Source organism: Stomoxys calcitrans, chromosome 2 (genome assembly GCF_963082655.1).
Source record: "Stomoxys calcitrans chromosome 2, idStoCalc2.1, whole genome shotgun sequence".
In the NCBI taxonomy this organism is placed as follows: Eukaryota; Metazoa; Arthropoda; class Insecta; order Diptera; family Muscidae; genus Stomoxys; species Stomoxys calcitrans.
In genome coordinates, this window is record NC_081553.1 from 36,554,179 (window position 1) to 36,578,589 (window position 24,411).

At 40.3% G+C, this 24,411-nt stretch overlaps 1 protein-coding gene across 1 annotated transcript in view; it reads right to left on the bottom strand.

Annotated features, from left to right (window-relative positions):
- The window catches only part of LOC106090224 (rootletin), a 60,406-nt gene that overhangs the window by 5,676 nt on the left and 30,319 nt on the right, over positions 1–24,411 (bottom strand). The window contains exons 3-11 of the mRNA XM_059362664.1: positions 10,062–10,535; positions 9,652–9,984; positions 7,713–8,630; positions 4,906–5,057; positions 3,603–4,284; positions 3,028–3,538; positions 2,775–2,958; positions 2,542–2,717; positions 30–2,485 (exon numbers count right to left, since the gene is read on the bottom strand). Coding sequence (XP_059218647.1) covers positions 30–2,485; positions 2,542–2,717; positions 2,775–2,958; positions 3,028–3,538; positions 3,603–4,284; positions 4,906–5,057; positions 7,713–8,630; positions 9,652–9,984; positions 10,062–10,535 — 5,886 coding nt within the window. The remainder of the gene's footprint in view (positions 1–29; positions 2,486–2,541; positions 2,718–2,774; positions 2,959–3,027; positions 3,539–3,602; positions 4,285–4,905; positions 5,058–7,712; positions 8,631–9,651; positions 9,985–10,061; positions 10,536–24,411) is intronic.

Consider the following 24,411-nt stretch of genomic DNA (forward strand, 5'->3'; position numbering starts at 1 on the left):
TTATTAACCCCTTTAACACTTCCACTAACCTGATTTTCTAAGCGCAAAACCTGTTGCCGATGACTTTGCTCACGGGCATCTAATAGTTTTTCTGCATGCATTTGGGCACTGCGATAACGATCGGAATCCAAACCGTCCATGCATTTGGCACTGTCATGCATGCGTGCCTTTAGACGAGCCAATTCGGATTCCTTTTCGGCCAGCAAGGTTTCCAGGCGCCTTACTTTCAAACGTAAATCTCGATTTTCCTGTTCAATGACAGCATGATCTAGGCCACAGTTGAAGGTGCCGCCACCGCCATTACTCTTGCGACCATAATCATTGCTAGATCCGCCATTGCCTTCCTGGCGATTAGAATCATAGCTGCCATCGTAATAGCCTCCACCACCGCCACCACCACCTGACTTTTCTGATCTGTCAAATACACTGTCACCAGAGAATTTACTCTTACGTTCCGACTCCAATTGCTTGACTTTATCCTGCAGCACTTGCAGTTTGCTGCGCAACTCAGACTTTTCTCTTTGCGAAGATTTCAATTGCCGACTGAGATCATCTTCTTCGCCATTATTGCTGGGACCATTGCTTTTGTCGCCCGATTCTTGATTCCATTTGGCAATACGTAGCTGAGACTCAAGGGCAGATCTCTTGACTTCCAGGTCGTTCACTTGATCCTGCAAGCGTTGAGCACTATCGAGTTGGGCCTGTTGGCCTCTTCTAAGTTCATTGATGGTTGTTTGGGCCTTTTCCAAGCGCTCGGCCAGTATGCGTTTCTCATTATCCGCAGTTTGCAAAGATTTTTGCAAGAGCTTCAATTTATCCTCATTGGCCTGAGAGCAATGACCCTGTTCGGAGATCTCTTTGCTGGCGGTCTTAAGTTCACCTCTCAACTCTGCCTCTACTACTGCAGCTTTTTGCAGACGCTCCTTCATTTGATCCAGAGAGGTTTTCAAAGAAGTGCATCTGTCCTCCAGTTGAGCCAAGGCGCGACCTTGATTGTCCAAACGTTCCTGGGCTGCTCTGATGTGGCATTCCTTTTCTTGCAATGCCATTTGCAGACGTGTGATATCTCCCTCCAAGGCCACACGCTGCAGATCCAATTTAGTTGCCTTGCCTTCGATTTTAGCCAATTCCTCTTGCAAATGCCGCTTTTCATTTTCCAGCTTCGCGCCATGCTGGCGGCATTTCTCCAAGCGGTCCTCGTTTTGTGAGTTCTCCTCCGTGCAGGAGTTCAGCTGCATTTCAGTTTGAGCCAATTTCTCACGCAATTGCTGGCACTCATCGGATTTCTTTTGGAACTTCTCCTCGAGCGCATTGAGGGCGGAAACCTTCATGCTACGCTCGGTGTCCAAATTGCTCTTTTCCTGCTGCAGGTGACGTATCATTTGCTGCAGTTTGGATATTTTGGCATCGCATTTCATTTGCTGATCGGCGGCATCGGTCAGTTGCTTCTTGGCTGTGGCCAATTGCATTTTGAAGTCGTCCTTCTCGCGTTCTATCTGGGCCACCTGGTGCATAAGGCAACGAACACCTTTACGTATGAGGTCTGGATCGACATCAAGAGCTGGACCATCGTTGCAGTGCGAAGTGCTGCGCTGATCAAAGTCATGGCAACTGGGAGCTACACCGCCCGAGACACTGCGCACAGGGCTGAAACGACGTGAAGGACTAACCAGGCGGTGCGAGAGATTGACACTGCCATCGATTTGAATGCCAGCAATGCGTCTCAGTGTATGAATTACGGAGCTCAATTTGTGCTCGTTCTCACGTTTGTGTAGTTCCACACAGGCCAATTGCTCATCTAAAGCTCGAATGCGACCCTCAGCTCCGCCCAAGCGGGCCTTCAACTCCTGTATCTGCTGGGTGGCATCGGCCAGACATACCTCCAAATTGTGCTTCTGATCCTCTAGGCGCTTCTCACGACCGCGAGCTTCCTCCATGCGAGCAGCCAATTCCTGTTCTCGATTGTGGAAACGATGCTCCTCCTGATTGGCATGGCATCTAAGACGTCCCAATTCCTGACGTGTGGCACACAGATTGGCCTCCAAGTCTGCCAATTGTTTCTTTACTTGATTCAGCTCTTGTACGGCCCGTTCCTTCAACTCAATTTCAGCACCCAAACGATTTTGCAACTCTTTCCCTCCCTCATCCTTGGCGGCAAATTCCATTTGAGTCTTTTGTAAATTATTTCTGGTACAGTTCAACTCCTGTGTGGCCTTGGAGAGATTATTTTCCGTTTCTTTCAAGACTGTCTGCAGACGAGTTCGCTCATTCTCCAAAGTGTTTTTATTATCTTCCAGACTGCTGATCTTCTGCAAAGCCTCTTCTATGGCACGGCCCTGTTCACGCTTGGCACCTTCCACGCGCTTGATGTGATCCCTCAGTTCCTTGTTGCTGTTGGAGTACTTGTCACGCTCGATGTTGCTATCGGCCAATTGGCGACGGGTGTCGGTAAGTTCCTTGCGTAAACTCTCAATATAACCATCGCCTAGAAGTAAATTAGAGATTGAAAAGGGAGCCATAGGAAATGCATTGGCAACAGACCTTCCTTGGCCTTTCTCATGGTATCCTGAAGTTCATTGTTGATGGATTCCATTTTATCATCTTTTAAACGTATGTCCATTTTCAGTTCATCACTTATACGCAACAGATTGTCTCGCTCTTCTTTGATGGAGCTTATTTGTATCTCCTGTTTGCGTATGCATTCCTCAAGCTTAATCCTGGAAAAAGGTATGCAATGACTTATCCTTAAGGCTTTGATATCTGGGAATACTTACTTTTGTTCTTCTTCTCGGGTACGCAATGCCGCCAATTCATCCTTAAGCTGAGCAATGCCGCTGCGTTGTTTCTCATCGCGTGCATTGTGCTCTCTCTTGGCTCTCTCCAAGGCATCCTGTTCGGAGCATAATTCTCGGGCAATACATTCCAGTCTCTCCTGTACCGATTGCTTGTCGCGATGAGCTAAAAGTCAGAGAGAGAGAGAAAGAGAAATAGTAGATTTTTCTCTGGGTTCATTTTCTCGAAACCAACCTATAAGCAAAGCTTGCTGTTTCTCATTTTCGGCCCTTATTAAAGCCTCCTCATGCTGTTGCACCAAACTCTCCAAGTGAGACTGTAGACCTTCCAAACGTTCCTGCTGCTTTTCAATCTCATCATCTTTAGCGGTCTGCAAAGCCTGCAAGGCCTGCTGCATTCTCTTCTCCAGGGCACTGCGTTGCTGCAGCATATCCTCGGCATGCTTTTTGGCAGCCTCATCGCCTGCGGATTTCAAATTGGCTAACTTCTGATTGAAATCAGCTTCAGCTTCGCGGGCTGCATTGAGCAGCTGAGTTTTGGTTTCTTGAGCCCTACGTTGGCATTGTTCCAGTTCCTTTTGTAGACGAGCCACATTGTTCTTAAGAGATTCCTCCCTTACCAAAGCCTCTTTCAAGTCCTTTTCCAATTGGGCTCTCTTCTCCTCGGTGGCCTCCAAATTGGTATTGGTATCGAAGAGAACAGCATCCAAGGATTCTTTCTCAGAACGCAAGGCGGCCAAAAGTTCCTACAAATGCAAGAAGATTTCTGTTAATACCTTATAAAAGCCCTTTCCTCTTTTTCACATCCACCTGCAAGCGATGAGTTTCCTTTTCATGCAAATCAATGACCACCTGCTTTTCTTCCACATCTTTGACCATTTCCTCGAGATTGCGATTCAAACGATTATTGGTCTCTGTGGTCTGTTCCAATCGCTGTCGGGTGCGCATCAACTCCTCATTTAGGGATTCCTTCTTGCGACACATGGCAGTTAGTTGATTGTGAATATCCCCACGATCCCTTGTTATGCAGGCCAAATCCTGCAATATCTTTTCTTTTTCCATTTGCAAACATTTGACCTTTTCGCTGAAGCCCAGGTTATCTGTTTCCAGTTCCAAGCGTAGTTTATCCAAATTGCTCAACTCCTTTCGCACTTCAGCCAGTTCGTTGCTTTGATCATGCAATTGTTGAGCCAGACGCTTGCGTTCCTCTTGTACTTCACACAAATTGTTTTGTATGACCTTCAATTCATCGGTTGTGGAAGAATTGTTGCAAGATAATTTTTCCAAACGTTCTTGTAGATCGCATTTTTCTAATAGAATCTTATCGAGATCATATTCGAGATCGGATTTTTGTTTTTCCAGCAAATTGATTAAATTATCGGACTCAATGCGCTGTTGCTCCAGGAGATCTCGATTTAAGCTGACGCGATTCAATTCTTCTCGCAGGGATATGGTTTCTTCTCTTAAGCGACTGCCTCGATCCTCTTCGGCCCTAAAATGGAGCAAAAAGAATTAAAAAGAAAAATTTGAGCTAAGGAAAGAACTTTAAGCTTCTAAAAGGAGCTGAATTAGTTTGTTATGCAAAAACTTTATTAATGTAGAGAACCCCCTTCCCTTTCCCATATATAGCTAATTTTTCTCTCCATCTATTTACAACATTGTATCCAAGTTGAGCGGCAGGCATATTGCTGCTATGCCCGGCACAAGATAGCAGTGAGCCTCACACAGGCCGGGGTTCGACCTGTGTGGTGTCCATTGCTATCACGAGTAGTTTAGATGCAAGCTAACGGGCTTATCCACAGGTTGCGGTTGCGTAGTGGAATGCTCCATACGGAGTAGCTGCAACTGCAGTCGCGGACATTCAGCGTTATCGAGCGGAAAGTCTCTGTGAGAGGGCGGGCGGCACCGACTTTTGTATAAATATTGAGTGCCCATGATGCTCGATATGACAAGCCAAGTTATTGGCGCCTTCAAATAACCAATGGCCACCTTGTTTCCGCGGCGATCGGTCCTTTGAACCGGAATGGATTTGCTCACCTACAAGAGCTTGACAAGTATCGCCACCTTCACATGAAAATGTGGCTATAACAACATCAACAAATATCTAACTTACCTCAAATTCAATTCGGTAATATTTTTATCCTTGAGAATTCGCTGAATTTCCAATTCGACCGCTTTCTTATCCTCCTCCAAGGCATCAATTTTCTTTTGTAGTTTACCATAGTTGAATTGTAGTTTTTCAAAATCGGCACTTAAGTTTTCAAACTAAAATAGGATGGAAAAGAAATTTGAAGGTTAAATAAGATGCAGTGCAGAGTTTAGTTTGTGCGTACCATTGATAGAGGGCTTATAAAGATAAACTAAAATGTCTCGAGTTTTTTAAACTTTGTCTGCAGCACAAACCGAATGGTCATACCAATAAAATTCAACACATTTGAACGCCTTTACCACGTTGAGATGTCTTTCGATAATATAACGTTGTAAGTGCAAATGTCGATAACAATGTTCTAGTCCTTACTGCAGCTAAAGTAGAAAAAACCGTTAATGGTAATAAGACCTAAAATCGATAAGACAGCGAAATTCGATAAGATAGTAAATATCGATAAGGCCGCCGAATCACCCTAAAATCGATAAGACAGCGAAATTCGATAAAATAGTAAACACCGATAAGGCCGCCGAATCACCAACAATAACGAGTAAAATCGTTGGGTATCTCTCTATTGTGAATAATGTATTTCTTTATTTGACAAGAAAGTTTAAATCGATCATAATTTATGAAAAACATTGGCATTAAAGTATGTATAAAGTGATATAACATCCATTAAATACGAGATATGAAAGCGCACTTAATCACGTATGCGGAAATTAGGCCCCAGGAATAAAAGCAGCGAAGGACGCACTATCACATGTGCACATTTGCTGTGTTATATTTTAGTACTGGACACTCAAGCCGTGAACGACACAAAATGTATCCAGTGCAAGCCTGTTTGTTTGACAATAGGCGGTAACACCGTTTACCAACCTGTTAAACAATATGAGGAAAAAACTTGTAAACTATATAAATGAAGTTTGCAAAACATATGCGGACACAGAAGACAATTAAATGTACAACATTTGTTTACCTAATTTTATAAAAAAAAATTGGTTTAAATTATTTTCTGCCGTTCACAATGGAGGTATTTCTGCAGCAGGCCACCTTTCATGCCAATTCAGAAGACACATGTTCTACATAAGCCTGCACTGATAATTTATCCATAACATTGTTGTACTAGATAGATGTCATTTCTATACAATTTTCGCTGCACTGCTCTGTATAGTACAAAAATTAAACAAGCCCACGAGCTTGTGTTCTTGTGAATGCACACAATAATATGTCATTGTATTTGTCCACCGCGGATGTAAATTACAAGTCATCATAGCCTTAAAATTATCTTTATTCCCTCCACCATAGGATGGGGGTATACTAATTTCGTTATTCCGTTTGTAACACCTCGAAATATGCGTCTAAGACCCCAAAAAGTATATATATTCTTGATCGTCATGATATTTTAAGTCGATCTAGACATGTCCGCTCGCCCGTTAGTCGAAAGCATACTAAATTTCGTAGGAGTGAAGCTAACCGCTTGAAATTTTGTACAAATACTTCTTATTAGTGTAGGTCGGTTGGGAATGTAAATGGGCCAAATCGGTATATGTTTTGATATAGCTGCCATGTGAACCGATCTTGTATAATGACTTCTTGAGCCAAAAGAGGGCGCAATTCTCATCCGATTTGGCTGAAATTTAGCATGAAGTGTTTTGCAATGACTTCCAACAACTGTGCTAAGTAGGGTTCAAATCGGTTCATAACCTGATATAGCTGCCATATATGCCGATCTTGTATCGTGACTTCTTGAGTCAATAGAGGACGCAATTCTCATCCGATTTGGCTGAAATTTTGCATGAAGTGTTTTGCTATGACTTCCAACAAATGTGCTAAGTATGGTTGAAATCGGTTCATAACCTGATATAGCTGCCATATATACCGATCTTGTATCTTGACTTCTTGAGCCAATAGAGGACGCAATTCTCATCCGATTTGGCTGAAATTTTGCATGAAGTGTTTTGTTATGACTTCCAACAAATGTGCTAAGTATGGTTGAAATCGGTTCATAACCTGATATAGCTGCCATATATACCGATCTTGTATCTTGACGTCTTGAGCCAATAGAGGGCGCAATTCTCATCTGATTTGGCAGAAATTTTGCATAAAGTGTTTTGTAATGACTTCCAACAACTGTGCTAAGTAGGGTTCAAATTGGTTCATAACCTGATATAGCTGCTATATAAACCGATCTTGGGTCTTGACTTCTTGAGACACTAGAGGACGCAATTCTCATCCGATTTGGCTGAAATTTTGCATGAAGTGTTTTGTAATGACTTCCAACAACTGTGCTTAGTATGGTTGAAATCGTTTCATAATCTGATATAGCTGCCATATAAACTTTATCTGCGATCTTGTCTTTTAAAGCTTCTAGAGGGCACAATTTTTAATCGATTTGTACAACGGCATTTCCCATGACCTTCGACATACGTGGCCAATATGGCCTTAATCGATCTATAGCCTCGTTCAGCTCCCATATACACCGATCTTCCGAATATGAGCCCCTACAAGGCGCAATTCTTATCCGATTGGAATGAAATAATACCCAATGACTTCTACTATGGCCTTGAGCATTCAATTTACTTATAGTCCCAAGTGGACTATAACTTCGTATATCTCCAATGGCATAACAATTCTTTTCCATTATTCTTTGTTTGCCTAAAAAGAGATACCGCGCAAAGATCTCGGCAAATGCAATCCATGGTGGAGGGTATATAAGATTCAGCCCGCCTGAACTTAGCACGCTCTTACTTGTTCAATTTTTTTCTCAGACTTACCGCATTATTTATATCTGCTTTACCCTGCTCCGACTGTTGCTTTTGATCTCGAATTTCATCTAACGTCTTTTGCAGACTATCGCGTTCCTTAAATAGTTCCGACAATTTGGAATTACTTGCATCCAACTTTTCGGTTAACTGTTGAATCTTGGTGGTCAATAGGGCCTTGGTGCCTTCGCTGGTGTCCAATTGGGTTTTGGTGGTGCGTAGACTCTCATGGGTATTTTGGTATTTCACCTGCATATCATGCAAAGCCAACTGATATTTGTGCAAGGCCGCTTGTACCGCAGAAATGGTGCCCTCGGCAAAGGCCTGAGAAGCACGAGCCGATGAACGTCTAGGTGATTTAGCAGTGGCCGAGGTATCACGTGATAAATGCATATGCTGCATATCACCTCCGGCACCGGCAACAGCTGCATCAGCCTGTTCACGATCGGCTATTTCCGCATCGAGAACAACAGCTTGGGCTATCTCACGCATGGAACTATTCAAGCGATCAATTTCGTCATTATAACGACTAGCCAACATGGCCTGGGATTCGGCCTGAGCGCAACGATCTTCGAGTTTCTTCAATTGATTCATCAGATCGAGCAAACGTTGATCGCGCTCCAGAATCTCATGGCGAGCGCTCTCATGCTGTACCTTAAGGGTGGCCAATTGATTTTGTAGATCGTCATTATCGCGTTTAGCCTGGGCCAATTGCTCGTCGGCCAAACGTTTGGCTTGCTGATGATTAAAGTTGACATTGCTACAAGTGGCATTGATATCTTTGACAGCTCCATTCACTTCTAGGCCCATTTTGGCAACTTCGTTTTTCATGGCAGTCTGCATGTCCTTGAAGGCACGTTTGACGGCAACAACTTCACGCCACATTTTCAAGAGACGATTATGTTCGCTATTGTAATAGTCCTTGAAGGCCTGCAAAAAAGAGGTAAAAAAAGTGATTGCAGAAGGTTGGGAAATGGTAGAAAATTAAGCTGGTGCACAGTGGGTTGGGAAATTAAAAAAAGTGGAGAGAAAAAATACACACAAAAAAATAAAACTTTTGCAATATTTTGGCAACAAAAGTTCTGTTTTATTCGAGAAGTACTAAGTAAAGTAACTGTGCAACATTTTTCCCCACTGTTGAAAATTAGTTGTGAATTTCTCAAATTTTGATGTAAAATTCAAATCATTTTTTAAGCCAAAAATATTTCGCTTACAGCAAAAGATGACTTTCTACACGAAAATATGATTCGTTTGGTTTGTTCATAACTTGTGGCTCTTCCATTTGGCAGAGAGAGAGAGGGAGAAGCTCAAAAAGACTGATTTTTGGTATGTTTTCATTGAGTAAAGCTGACTTAGCCAGCAGTCAATATTGGTAGAACCGCGTTCGTTTGCGAATGTGACAACTTTTCAAATTTTACTTTAGATAGAAGAAATGCTTGCATAAGCAATACCAAAAACAATAAACTTCGCATAAAACGGCGCCAGGCTGGAGACACCATGAATTTCTACAGTGTATAGACAATGTTCTACGCCATTGAGAAATGTCCATCCTTTTTATTCGTCACAAATTCTTGCGATTTTTCCCAACGTTTTCACCAAAAAGAAGTAAACTTGTCGAAAAGTTCGTTGATTGCTAATGATTTTTTTTTGCGTGTAGAGAAAAATAAAACCTTTCAGCACTTTGAAATTTTCCCTCGGTGGTTCAGGAGTTCGAATTTGAGGGGCCGCCAAAAAGCCATCCCAGCCAAAATCGGTTTTAACCATTTTTTTTCATTCAAAACCATTTTTAGAAATGGCTTTTGAAAAGTTTTACGCAACATTTTTTTGAGAAAACATTTTCTATAAATTCATCTTCCTTAAGGTCCATTTTTTTGACATTTCTTTAAAATTCACAAAATTTTCTTCAAAAATGTATTTTTTTTAATTTTCTATACAAATCTTAAATACTTACCTGCTCCTCTTCCTTAAATTCATCCTCCTTCACCAAAAGTTCATCGCGCAAATTCGACCAGTCATTGGTGAGTTTCTGCAAATCATTGGTCAGAGCCTCATTTGTGCGATTCGACTCGATGAGTTGTTGACGCAAAGTGTTATTTTGGGCCAACAATTGTTCACACTTCTTGTGCTCCTCATCCAGTTTGCGACACAATTCGCCACTATCCTCATGTACAACATAATCACGACCGCCACCTCCTCCACCAACACAAGTGCCCGGTGAGGGGGGAGTTTCCAATGACGAGGAGCAAGGCTGGCTGGAATGGCCCAAGGTCAACGAGGTAGAGCACTAAAAAATTTTTGGAACAAGAGAAAAACTTTCAAACTAAAAAAGTTTACATTTGTAATTCTGTGTGCCAAGCTTACCATAACCTGACTTGAAGTTGGTCCCGTGGTTATTTTCGGTGCCGTCGGACATGGTGTCGATGGTTTGATAGTCTCTTGCATGCGTTCCTCCAGATCATTGCATCGCTGACGATACTGCTGTATCTTCGATTGCAATCGACTGACTAACGTGGTCTGGTTCTGCTGAGCCTGTTTGTAGGTGTCCAAGCGTCGTCGATAACTGCTGGCCTCCTCGGCCAAACGTTGACGCAATTCTTGATTTTGGCGCAACAACGCGGAGGTGCCAGCATCTTCTGATGGTGTTGGACTTAACATTCTGGGCGTAGTTGATGCTGCAGCTGCGCCACTCACTGAACCTGTGGTATTGTGATCGTTTTTTGTACTGCTACGACTACGATTGCCTTTCGTAAATGGTAATCGGTTTTGTGAGGGTGGCGCTTGATCAACTACCGAAGGACACGGAGTTTGTTTGAAGTTGTCGCGGTAGGCTTGCATCTGAAAGAAAAATAGAAGCAAAAGAAATTTGTTGTGAACTTACCCAGAAAAACAGAAAATAGCAAACAAAATTTTCAATTAAAAATTTAATTGAAAATAAAATTGTTTTCAATGAAAAAATTAATTGATTCAATCATTTTTTAGTTGAATATGATTTTTTTCCAATAAGGTATTTCAGAGTAGAGGACGAAATTGATATCCAATTTCGGGATCCAGTTTCTGGGGGTCCTCCCCTTCCCCAAAACACTGCTCATGGCAATATGGGACTCAAATAAATGGTATTTGAAAGTAGAATACGAATCTGATATCCAAATGTGGAACCAAATGTTTGGGAGGACAAATTTACCGACCATAGCAATATGTGGCTCAAATATAAGGTCTTTGGGAGTAGATAACGAATCTGATATATATTTTAAGTGCCTAGTCACCAAGTGGTCTTTCCAACCCGGACATATTTGCCGACTACGGAAATATGGGGCTCAAAGGTATTTAGGAGTAGAATACGAATCCGATATCAAAATTCGGGACAAAGCCAGCAGTCAATATTGGTAGAAACGCGTTCGTTTAAGGATGTGACAATTATTAAAATTTTACTTTAGATAGAAAAAATGCTTGCATAAACAATGCCATAAACAATAAACTTCGCATAAAACGGCGCCAGGCTGGAAACACCATGAATTTCTACAGTGCATAGATTGTTTGACGCCATTAAGAAATATCCATCCTTTTTATTCTTCACAAATGCTTGCAATTTTACACTAAACAAAGTCCCAACGTTTTCATTAAAAGAAGTAAACTTGTCGAAAAGTTTGTTAATTGCTTATGATTTTTTGTTTTTGCATGTAGAGAAAATGCACTTGAGGGGCCCCCATTAAGCCAAAAGCCAAAATACCCCGAAGGGTGGGGGAATATTCATTTTGTCATTCCGTTTGCAACACATCGAAATATTTACTTCCGACCCTATAAAGTATATATATTCTTGATCAGAGGCCACCGTAGCACAGAGGTTAGCAAGTCCGCCTATGACGCTGAACGCCTGGGTTCGAATCCTGGCGAGACCATCTGAAAAATTGTCAGCGGTGTTTTTCCCCTCCCAATGCTGGCAACATTTGTGAATTACTATGCCATGTAAAACTCCTCTCCAAAGAGGTGTCGCACTGCGGCACGCCGTTCGGACTCGGCTATAAAAAGGAGGCCCTTTATCATTGAGTTTAAACTTCAATCGGACTGCACTCATTAATATGTGAGAAGTTTGCCCCTGTTCCCTAGTGGAATGTTCAAAATTTGCAATTTTTGATCAGCGTAAAAATCTAAGACAAACTAGCCATGTCCGTCCGTCTGTCTTTGAGCTGAAACTTGGCACAAATTTTTTTTTGTCCATAAGCAGGTTAGGTTCGAAGATGGGCTATATCGGACTGTATCTTGATATAACCCCCATATAGACCGATCCTCCGATTTAGGGTCTTAGGCCCGTTAAAGCCACATTTATTATCCGATTTTGCTGAAATTTGGTACAGAGAGTTGTGTTAGGCCCTTCGACATCTTTCTGAAATTTGACCCAGATGGGTCCAGATTTGGATATAGCTGCAATATAGACTGATCTCTCGATTTAAGTTTCCAACGCGGACATATTTGCCGACTACGAAAATAAGGGGCTCAAAGGTATTTGGGAGTAGAATACGAATCTGATATCAGCATTCGGGACTAACTGTCTTAGGGACGTCCCATCCCCATAACAATTCCCAAATATGACGTTTTTGCTCACCATGACAATTTGGGGCTCAAAGAGAGTGGGGCACGATGTTAATGGTTTTTAGGACCCACTTCCCAAAACCGGCCATATTTGCTGATTATTCCCATAAGGGGTTTAAATGGTAGTTATTTCAGATTAGAAAACGAATTTTATTCCCTTTTTTGGGGTCAAGTGTTTGGGGGACGCCTCAATTCATATACTTCCCTTAAACCAGGGGCAATATTGGGTTCAAACAGATTATATTTGAGAGTAGAACAAGATGCTAATATTTTTTCCGGGCTATGTATTTGGGGGACCATCCCACTCCCCAATACTTCCCTTAATCGTACATATTTACCAACTATGGCAATATGGAGCTCAAATAAAAGGTATTGGGGAGAAGAGCACGAAATTGATACCAACTTTCAGGTCCAAGTTTCTTGGCTTCCACCACTTCTCGAAAACATACCCCAAACAGGACTTATTTACTGGCCATATAGGGGGGCTCAAATAAAAGAAATTTGGGAGTAGAATACGAATCTGATATCCCAATGTGGGACTAAGTGCACGCCACATGCCATAAACCAATAAAGGGGTTTAAATAAGTGGTTTTTGAGAGTAGACCACGATGCTGATAGTTTTTCAGGGCTAAGTGTCTGGGGGACTACCCCAACCCCCAAAACACCCCTAAATCGGAGATATTACCGACCACGACAATGTGGGACTGAAATAAAAGGTATTTGGGAGTAGAGCATGCATTTGATACCCACTTTTGGTACCAAGCTTCTGGGGGACAACACCATACCCTATGCCACAAACCAGCACGCTGGGAACCTTCCCACTGCCAAAATCCCCATGAGAGTATCGGGCTCAAGTAAAGTTTAGTTTTTTTAAGGTAGAGTATATCTAACATCCAAACTTAGATGACCCTTAACCCTCCGAGCGAATTCATAGACTAATAAAGATCATATGGGATTCAAATAAATTCGTGTCAGGCAATCCCCTTCCCCCATCCTACCTATAAAAACGGATTAAAAATAATATATGATCGGCCGATCAGAGTAGAATAGGACAGCAATAAAAGGTCTTTGTTAGAAGAGTACACTGATAGCCCTGATAGCCACCTCCAAATCTCTCAACATTACGGAGCTCAAACAAAATTTTGCTCTAGCACGATGCTGGTATTATTTCAGGAACCGCCCCCTAAATTCCCTTCACATCGTCCATGTTTGCTTACTATGGCAATAAGGGGCTCAAATAATAGGCTTTTGATAGTAGAAAGCGATTTTTAGACCATGTGTTGGGGGGGTAGTCTCACCCCATAAACTCCTCCTAAACCAATTGCAATTGCTGCTCAAATAATAGGAATTTTACAGTGGAGCACGATGATGAAATTTTTTCAGGTTCTAGTGCGTGGGTGGCCGCCCCACCCTATATACCCCTCATAACAGGACATATATGCAGATTATGGTAAAAATCACCTCAAATCTTATAACTGTTTTATGGCCAAGTGTTTCAGGGACGACACATCTCATAAACTCCCCTGAGCCACACATATGTACCGACTATATAGACCGATCTGCCGATAAAGGTTTCAAAGCCCATAAAAGCTTTATTTATTAACCAATTTCGCTAAATTTTGAAACAGTGAGCAGTGGAGGCCACCGTAGCGCAGAGGTTAGCATGTCCGCCTATGACGCTGAACGCCTGGGTTCGAATCCTGGCGAGACTATCAGAAAAAATTTTCAGTGGTGGTTTCCCCCTCCTAATGCTGGCAACATTTGTGAGGTACTATGCCATGTAAAATTTCTCTCCAAAGGGTGTCGCACTGCGGCACGCCGTTCGGACTCGGCTATAAGAAGGAGGCCCCTTTTCATTGAGCTTAAACTTGAATCGAACTGCACTCATTGATATGTGAAAAGTTTGCCCCTGTTCCTTAAGGGAATGTTCATGGGCGAAATTTGCATTTGAGTAGCTTAAAGGTTCCCGACATCTGACCCAAATATGGTTCAGATCGGACTATATTTAGATATAGCTGCCATACAGACCGATCTGCCGATAAAAGGTCTGAAGCCCATAAAAGCTTTATTTACCCCCCATTTTCGCTAAAATTTTAAATAGTGGGTTAACTTAAGTCTCCCGAAATCTGACCTAAATATGGTTTAGATCGGACTATAAATAGATATAGCTGCTATATAGACCGATCTGCCCATAAAGGGTCTGAAGCCCATAAAAGCTTTATTTACTGCCCGATTTCGCTGAAATTTGAAATAGTGGGTTAATTTAAGCCTCCAGACATCTGACCTAAATATAGTTTACATCGGACTATAAATAGATATAGCTGCTATATAGACCGACCTCCCGATTAAGGGTCTGAAGACCATAAAAGCTTTATTTTTTAACCGATTTCGCTGAAATTTAAAACGGTGGGTAGTTTTAGGCCTGCCTATATGTGACCTAAATATGTATTAAATCGGACTATATTAAGATATAGCTGCCATATATACCGATCTGCTGATAAAGGGTCTGAAGCCCATAAAGCATTATTTTTTAACCGATTTCGCTGAAATTTGAAACAGTTGACATTTTTAGGCCTCCAAACATAGGACCCAAATATGGTTCAGATCGGACTATATTTAGATATAGCTACCATATAGACCGATCTGCCGATAAAGGTTTCGAAGCCCATAAAAGCTTTATTTATTAACCAATTTCGCTGAAATTTGAAACAGTGAGTAGCTGAAAGGTTCCCAACATCTGACCCAAATATGGTTCAGATCGGACTTTATATAGATATAGCTGCCCTATAGACCGATCTCCCGATTAAGGGTCTGAAGCCCATAAAAGCTTTATTTTTGAACCGATTTCGCTGAAATTTGAAATATTAAGTTGTTTTAGGTCTCCTGACATCTATCCCAAATGTGGTTCGGATCGGACTATATTTAGATATAGCTGCCGTATAGACCGATCTGCCGATAAAGGGTCTGAAACCCATAAAAGCTTTATTTTTTATCCGATTTCGCTGAAATTCGAAACAGTGGGTAGTTTTTAGCCATCTGACCTAAATATAGTAAAGATCGGACTGTATTTAGATAAGCTGTCATATGGACCGATATGCCGATTAAGGGTCTGAAGTTCAGAAAAGCTTTATTTATTATCCGATTTTGTTGAAATTTAAAATACAAAATTCACCAGTGACGAATTAGGGTGCATAAGTTATCCAAATTTTCACCGGATTGTGGCGAAAGGGGGTTTACGTATATATCCGAGGTGGTGGGTGTCCAAATTTCGGCCCAGGCGAACTTAATGCTTTTTTACTTGTTTTTGATATTAAATATCTTCAACATTTTTATTGGCTTCCAAAAATTTACTAAAGTTTTCTTTTCTTTTCAAAGCTAATTGGTTTCAGATGTATTGACCAAAAGTATAAACTAAGGGAAATTATTTGCCTTCAATAAAGAAAACTTTAAATTACCTCAAACATTTTCAATTACCAAAAAGAAAGTTTTCACACTTTTCTTCCCCTTGTGTTTTTTTTTTTGGGCAATTTTTTTGTTTTTCCACTTAAAAATTTTTATGCATTGATTGCAAACAAATCTGAAAACTCATGCAACTTCATCACTATACTTCATCATCACTATACTCACTGCAGGGCTGGCTGACTGGCGACTAGCAGACTTAGAGGAAGGCATCCTTCTCTATTTGGTAAATAAATATATAACTTTGAAACTGAAACTTTTCCGGCTGCCAACCAAAGAAACTTTGCCGACCGAAGTACTAATGACTTCTATTGCTTTTCAATACTGTGGCGATGTAATGAATTGTTGAATCCGTGGTTAACTTGGCTAACGTTAAGCTCCAACCCTTTAGCGGGGGCACACTAACTGGCAGAGTGGCTGACTTGAAGGAACGAATTTTCCTTCTTGCCACAATTACCACAACATCATGAGCCTATATATGTGTGCGTGTGTGTGTGTGTTTGCATTTCCGGTCACCATAGGTACTTGCTACGATGTATTATTTGTTATTGTTGTGCCTTTTTCATATTTTTTATAGACCTTAAACAAATCTACGATTTTTTTTTTATTTCGATTCATACCCAATCCATCAGCGCCTGTATCGAATTCCTAGTTAGAACGAGTATTTATATGCAATGTGCATAAAAAAAATTATGATTTCTCAATTTTGATTTGTATTCGTTGTAGCGGGCCTTGTTTCATTTTTAGAGGATTTTTTTTTTAAGGAGGATTTTTATGTTGCTCAGACACGCATTACACGGTCTGTCACCATCATCACCCCTTTGGGCCTAAGGCAAAATATGAAGCAAAAAGAGGTTCGTGCTCTGCAAAATCAAGCATTGGTTGTGGTGTTTTTGCCTTTGTTGTTTATTTTATTAATTCCGATAGGAATATTCAATATATTTTCTTGACTTTGATAGTTTAGCATAACTTTGTGTGTGTGTGTGTGTGTGTTCTCATTTCCACCCCCCCCCCCCCCCCCACTTGCTCGCCAAGTAACTTTTTAGTTGCTGTTACTATGTGTATATATATAAATAATCGTTGTTTTTGCATTATTTATAGCCTCTGATTTGCATTTTGATGGCGGATTCTCCTCTATTTATGACTGTTATGATCCATCGTCAAAAGGAGGTGGATATAGAAATCACTTAATTTATGATGAATGTTTAAGTAGAAGAGAAAGTACTTCCTGTATTGGAGGCAGTAAACAAGCATTATGTCGTACAGTGGCCCAAAGTAAATAAGTACACAACGCACAGTGGAAGAAATCGAAAAAAAAACTAGTAAACAGGTAAAAAGGCATTAAGTTCGCCCGGGCCGAACTTTGGATACCCACCACCTCGAGAATATGTGTAAATCCCCTTTCGTCACAATCCGGTGAAAATAGGTTTACTTAAGCAACCAAAATTGTCACGGACATTGAGTGGTCTAATATATATGTCACTATTCAATTTTGTAGAACAAAATATTGGTCTTTTTGGCAAATATATCCAAATATAAACCGATCTGAACCAAGTCGGATATCAAGAGGCTTAAAATAACCCACTGTTTAAAATTTCAGCGAAATCGGTTAAAAAATAAAGCTTTTATGAGCTTCGGACCCTTTATCGGGAGATCGGTCTATATGACAGCTATATCTTAATATAGTCCGATTTGATTCATATTTATGTCAGATGTCGGGAGGCTTAAAATAACCCACTGTTTCAAATTTCAGCGAAATCGGTTAAAAAATAAAGTTTTTATGGGCATCAGACCCTTTATCGGCAGATCGGTCTATATGACACCTATATCTAAATATTGTCCGATCAGATATTTGGGTCATGTATAAGGAGGGCTAAAACTACTCACTGTTTCAAATTTCAGCGAAATCGGATAAAAAATAAAGCTTTTATGAGCTTCGGACCCTTTATCGAACCCTGGCGTTCAGTGTCATAGGCGGACATGCTAACCTCTGCGCTACAGTGGCCCTTTCGTCACAATCCGGTGAAAATAGGTTTACTTAAGCAACCAAAATTGTCACGGACATTGAGTGGTCTAATATATATGTCACTATTCAATTTTGTAGAACAAAATATTGGTCTTTTTGGCAGATATATCCAAATATAAACCGATATGAATCAGGTCGGATATCAGGAGGCTCAGAAAAACTAACTGTTTTAAATTTCAGCAAAATCGGATAATAAATAAAGTTTTTATGAGCATCAGTCCACTTATCGACAGATCGATCTATTGGGTTGCCCAAAAAGTAATTGCGGATTTTTCATATAGTCGGCGTTGACAAATTTTTTCACTGCTTGTGACACTGTAATTGCATTATTTCTTCTGTCAGTTATCAGCTGTTACTTTTAGCTTGCTTTAGAAAAAAAGTGTAAAAAATGTATATTTCATTAAAGTTCATTCTAAGTTTTATTAAGAATGCATTTACTTTCTTTTAAAAAATCCGCAATTACTTTTTGGGCAACCCAATATATGGCAGCTATATCTTAATATGGTCCGATCAGAACCATGTTTAGGTCCGATGTTGGGAGGCCATAACCTACTCATTGTTTCAAATTACAGCGAAATCGGTTAAAAAATAAAGCTTTTATGGGCTTTAGACCCTTTATCTGCAGATCGGTCTATATGACACCTATATCTAAATATAGTCCGATCAGAACTAGATTTGGGTCCTATGTTAGGAGGACTAAAACTACTCACTGTTTCAAATTTCAGCGAAATCGGATAAAAAATAAAGCTTTTATGAGCTTCGGACCCTTTATCGGGAGATCGGTCTATATGGCAGCTATATCTTAATATAGTCCGAGATGATTCATATTTATGTCATATGTCGGGAGGCTTTAAATAACCCACTGTTTCAAATTTCAGCGAAATCGGTTAAAAAATAAAGTTTTTAATGGGATCAGATCCTTTATAGGCAGATCGGTCTGTATGACAGCTATATCTAAATATAGTCCGATCTGTACCATATTTGGGTCCTGTATTACGAGGCCTAAAACTACTCACTGTTTCAAATTTCAGCGAAATCGGATAAAAAATAAAGCTTTTATGAGCTTCGGACCCTTTATCGGGAGATCGGTCTATATGGCAGCTATATCTTAATATAGTCCGAGTTGATTCATATTTATGTCAGATGTCGGGAGGCTTAAAATAACCCACTGTTTCAAATTTCAGCGAAATCGGTTAAAAAATAAAGCTTTCATGGGCATCAGATCCTTTATAGGCAGATCGGTCTGTATGACAGCTATATCTAAATATAGTCCGATCTGTAGCATATTTGGGTCCTGTATTACGGGAGGTCGGGAGGTCGGTCTATATGGCGGCTATATATAAATAAGATCCGATTTAGCCCGTTCAAGAACTTAAACAGCGTGCATCAAAAATACGTATTTATGCCAAATTTCAACTCATTATCTTAATTTTTGAAGGCTCTAGACACATGGACATCGTTAAACATCTTAGAATTTTACGACGATCCGAAATATATATACTCTGTAGAGTCGGAAATTGATATTTCGATGTGTTGCTCCTATGTGTTATCCTACGGTGGTGGGTATAAAAATATGTCGTGTGAGAACGGGTAGAGATGCAAATTGCAAATTTTGCCCATTACCATTCCACTAAGGAATAGTGGCAAACTACTCACATATCAATGAGTGCAGTCCGATTCAAGTTTATAAGCTCAATGATAAGGGACCTACTTTTATTGCCGATTCCGAACGGCGTGCCTTAGTGCGAAACTTTTTTGAGAGAATTTGTTACATGGCATAGTGTCTCACAAATGTTGCCAGCATTAGGAGGGGAAAACCACCGCTGAAAAAAAATTTTTTTTTTTCTAATGGTCTTGCCAGGATTCGAACCCTGGCGTTCAGTGTCATAGGCGGACATGCTAACCTCTGCGCTACAGTGGCCGCCGAAATACTCGTCTAAGGCCCCATAAAGTATATATATCCTTGAGCGTCCGTCTGTCTGTCTGTCGAAAGCACGCTAACTCTCGAAAGAGCAAAGCTAGAAATTGTGTACTAAAGGGTGATTTTTTTGAGGTTAGGATTTTCATGCATTAGTATTTGACAGATCACGTGGGATTTCAGACATGGTGTCAAAGAGAAAGATGCTCAGTATGCTTTGACATTTCATCATGAATAGACTTACTAACGAGCAACGCTTGCAAATCATTGAATTTTATTACCAAAATCAGTGTTCGGTTCGAAATGTGTTCAAATTTTGACAAATTTTGTTCAGCGATGAGGCTCATTTCTGGTTGAATGGCTACGTAAATAAGCAAAATTGCCGCATTTGGAGTGAAGAGCAACCAGAAGCCGTTCAAGAACTGCCCATGCATCCCGAAAAATGCACTGTTTGGTGTGGTTTGTACGCTGGTGGAATCATTGGACCGTATTTTTCCAAAGATGCTGTTGGACGCAACGTTACGGTGAAAGAACACATTTCGAACCGAACACTGATTTTGGTAATAAAATTCAATGATTTGCAAGCGTTGCTCGTTAGTAAGTCTATTCATGATGAAATGTCAAAGCATACTGAGCATCTTTCTCTTTGACACCATGTCTGAAATCCCACGTGATCTGTCAAATATTAATGCATGAAAATCCTAACCTCAAAAAAATCACCCTTCTACTTCGCAGTTAGTGTTCGTCGGTTGGGATTTTTAATGGGCCAAATCGGCCCATATTTTGATACAGCTGACATATAAACCGATCATGACTCTTGATTTCTTGAGCTTCTAGAGGGTGCAATTCTTATCCGATTTGGCTGAAATTTTGCATGAGGTGTTTTGTTATGACAACAACAACTGTGATAAGTATGGTCCAAATCTGTCTATAACCTGATATAGCCGCCATATAAACCGATCTCCTGATGAGACTTCTTGAGCTTCTATAGAGCGCAATTCTTATCCGATTTGAATGAAATGCAAGGAGTTCTGTTAGGAAATCCAACAACATTGTCAAGTATGGTCTAAGTCAGACCATATCCTGGCATAGCTTACATATAAACCGAACTCCTGATTTGACTTCTAGAGTCCTAGATGTCGCAAATTCTTTTTGCATATGTCGTTTTGGTATGACTTCCAACTACTGTGCCAAGTATTGTCTAAATCGGTTCACGTTTACTCAATTTCCCTGATATTCTGGAGGTGATATTTTTCTATCACTTGTACGGCACAAAGCTCATATATTTTTGAAAACGTATTCAAAGAAATGACTAAATGAATGTAACCCCTTTCCTATGGTGGTGGGTATAAAAATACTTATGGAAATTGGTTTTTTTGTAGCACATTTAAATACTTATTTTGGGATGGATATTTCTTCATTCCTTTAATATTACCAAACAATGTATGTGCCTTAGAAATTCTTTCTGTGTTTTCTTGCAGCCATTTGTCCGTTGTTCTTATGATTTTTTTTGACAATGGACGTACCAGCATTTTGTTCTTAAGCCGAGTTTACCATCCGCACTCTACCTAACTGTCAAATAAATTGACTGCTCAATAAGGTGAGGTACTATGCCATGTAAAACTTCTCTCCATGTAAAATTTCTCTCCATGTAAAACTTCTCTCTCTCTCGCACTGCGGCACACCGTTCGGACTCGGCTATAAAAAGGAGGCTCCTAATCATTGAGCTTAAACTTGAATCGGACGGCACTCATTGATATGTGAGAAGTTTGCTCTTGTTACGTAGTGGAATTTTCATGGGCAAAATTTGCATTTGCTTTTTGCATGGGCTTACTTGGGATTATATTCTTGTGTATTAACGTACACAGTAATGTGCAATAGTGTGAGTAGGTTTGCCCTTCATTGGTCTATACGCTCAAATACTCACCATTTTTTCTCTAGTAGGAGAGAAACAAGAGAATAATTTTTGGTTCGGTAAGCGAATAATCAGTTGCGGCTATCGATACACTTCCGCTATTAAAGAGTTTTTGGTTTTACAACTAAAGAAATATCATTTTACCGTAGGCGAAGCTTCTAAAGGGTTTACCACAAACAAAGTTAGTTTTGTTCAATAATATTTTTACGACAAACCAAAAAGTTTTATTACAAATTTTTTCTACGCTTCAACATATCAAACGTTAGCCATTAACATTGCATTATCGGACGTAACTAACTTTATTTATTGTAAACCTTCTTGCAGCTTTGCCTACGGTGAAAGGACCTTTCTTTTGCTGTAAAACCAAACACTTTTTAATGACAAAAAAATTTCGATAGCCGCAAACGATTATTTGTTAACCTTACCAATATTTATTATCTTGTGTCTCTCCTACTAAAAATGAGGTGAGGTTTTGAGTGTTTACACCAGTGATGGACAAAACTACTCACACTATTGCACATTACTGTGAACGTACACATTAAATAATCCCAAGCAAGCACATGATTGCAATTGTGCGCAAAAACATGCACTTTCAGTGCAGTGCGACATCTCTATGAGGAGAAGTTTTTACATGACCTTTATATATGGCTAGTACCTCACAAATGTCGCTAACAATGTTCTAGGCAAGATTTGGACCCACGCGTTTCGCTTCATTGGCACGAATTCGATATCCACATACGGGGCGAAATGTCACCATCTTAAAACTCAACCAATACAGGACTTATATACCGACCATTGCAATATAGGGCTAAAAAAAGGCATAAAGCGTTAAAAGGGGCGCTGCGGAGTGGGCCCATTTCGTTGCCTATGAAACGAAGAATTTTGAAAGAAAAAAAATCTGTAATCAACAGGAACTGGGGGACCAACTTATGATCGTTCCATAAAAAGATGTCCGGAAAAAACACAAAATTGGTATAACAATTTGGGGTCAAATAACCTGGGGGGACGCCCCACCCAAAAACCCATCGAAACGGACATGTTTGGCAATTGGGACAATATGGGTATCAAATGAAAGGTATTTAAGAGTAGAGTATAACTTGATATAAAAATTTGACACCAAGTGCCATGGGGCCTCACCGACCCCAAAATACTTCCGAAAAATGTCATATTTACCGATTGGGGCAAAATGGGTATCAAATGAAAGGAAATTGGAAGTAGAGCAGGTATCTGGTATAAGAATTTGGTGCAAAGTGGTGTACGGGATCTTCCCAATCCATGTATTACCAAAACCACCAAAATAGGTATCAAATGAAAGGTCTTAGGGAGTAGATTATCAATCTGGTATACAATCTTAAAACAAAGAGTCTGGGTACCGCCCGCCCTCTACATACCCTTCAACATATAGGTTGATTGGGACCTCCCCAATCCCAAAACCCCCTAAAATATGCATGCATGGCCAAAATCACAAAATGGGTATCGAATGAAAGGTCTTAGGGAGTAGATTATGAATCTGGTATACTAAATACTAAATTTCCCATGAACATTCCATTAAGGAACAAGGGATGCCTTTCTCATATCAATGAGTGCAGTCCGATTATAGTTTAAAAGCTCAATGAAAAGGGGCCTCCCTTTTATGCCGAGTCCAAACGGTGTGCCGCTTAGCGACACCACTTGGTAGAGAAGATTTAGTATGGCAGGATACCTCACCAATGTTGCCAGCATTAGTAAGGGGAAAACCACCTCTACAAATTTTTCTGATGTTCACGCCGGGATTTGAACCCAGGCACTCGGCGTCATATGGAGACATGTTAACCTCTGCGCCACGGTGGCCTCCATTATGAATCTGGTATTCAATCTTAAAACAAAGAGTTTGGGGACCGCCCATCCACTAAATATCCTTCAACAAATAGGTTGATCGGGACAGATTTCGGAGATGGGTGCACCGATTTATGCTACATTTTTTATGCCATAACCACAAAATTGGTATAAAACTTTGAGGTCAAATAAGCTGGGGGGACGCCCCACCCAAAAACCCATCCAAATGGATATGTTTGTCGATTGGGACAATATGGGTATCAAATCAAAGGTAGTTAAGAGTAAAGTTCGAACTTTGCCTTTAAGTGTCGTGGGGTCCCTCACCCCCCCAAAAAAAACCATTCAGCGCCTTAGGCAATATGGGTATAAAATGAAAGGTATATGAAAGTAGAGTACAAATCTGATATACAAATTTATTCGTAGATGTCTGGACAGGACATATTTATCGATTGGAACAATAAGGGTATCAAATGGAAGGTATATAAAAGTATAGTGCGAACTATGGGTTTTAATTAAAGATATTTGGAAGTAAAACACAACTCTCATATAAAATATTTGGTCCAAGGGTTTCTTCGGTGCCGCCCAAATCTCAAACAACCCCCAAATAGAGCTGAAAAACTATCGATAATCACATCATTCGATATTTTCGATAGTTTTAATTATAAATATCGATAGTATCGATACTATCGTTTATTTTCCATCGCCTGTTTTTTGAACGAACATGAGAAGTAAAAATCAGGAGATCGATTTATATAAAAACCAAGGTTAATAATGGCCGTTGTAAGTCGTGAGAGAAATCATTGTACAAAATGTTAGCCTAATCGAATAAAAATTGCGCCCTCTATAGGCGCGATGTATCTTAAAGGATACATTCTGTGTCGGATTGCTGATTTTTGTTTAGTTGTGCAAAAAATTTAACTAAATAAAATTTAAAATTTAAAAAGGCCGAAATAAAAGGCCTGGCATAAAAAATACACTTATGGTGATTTCG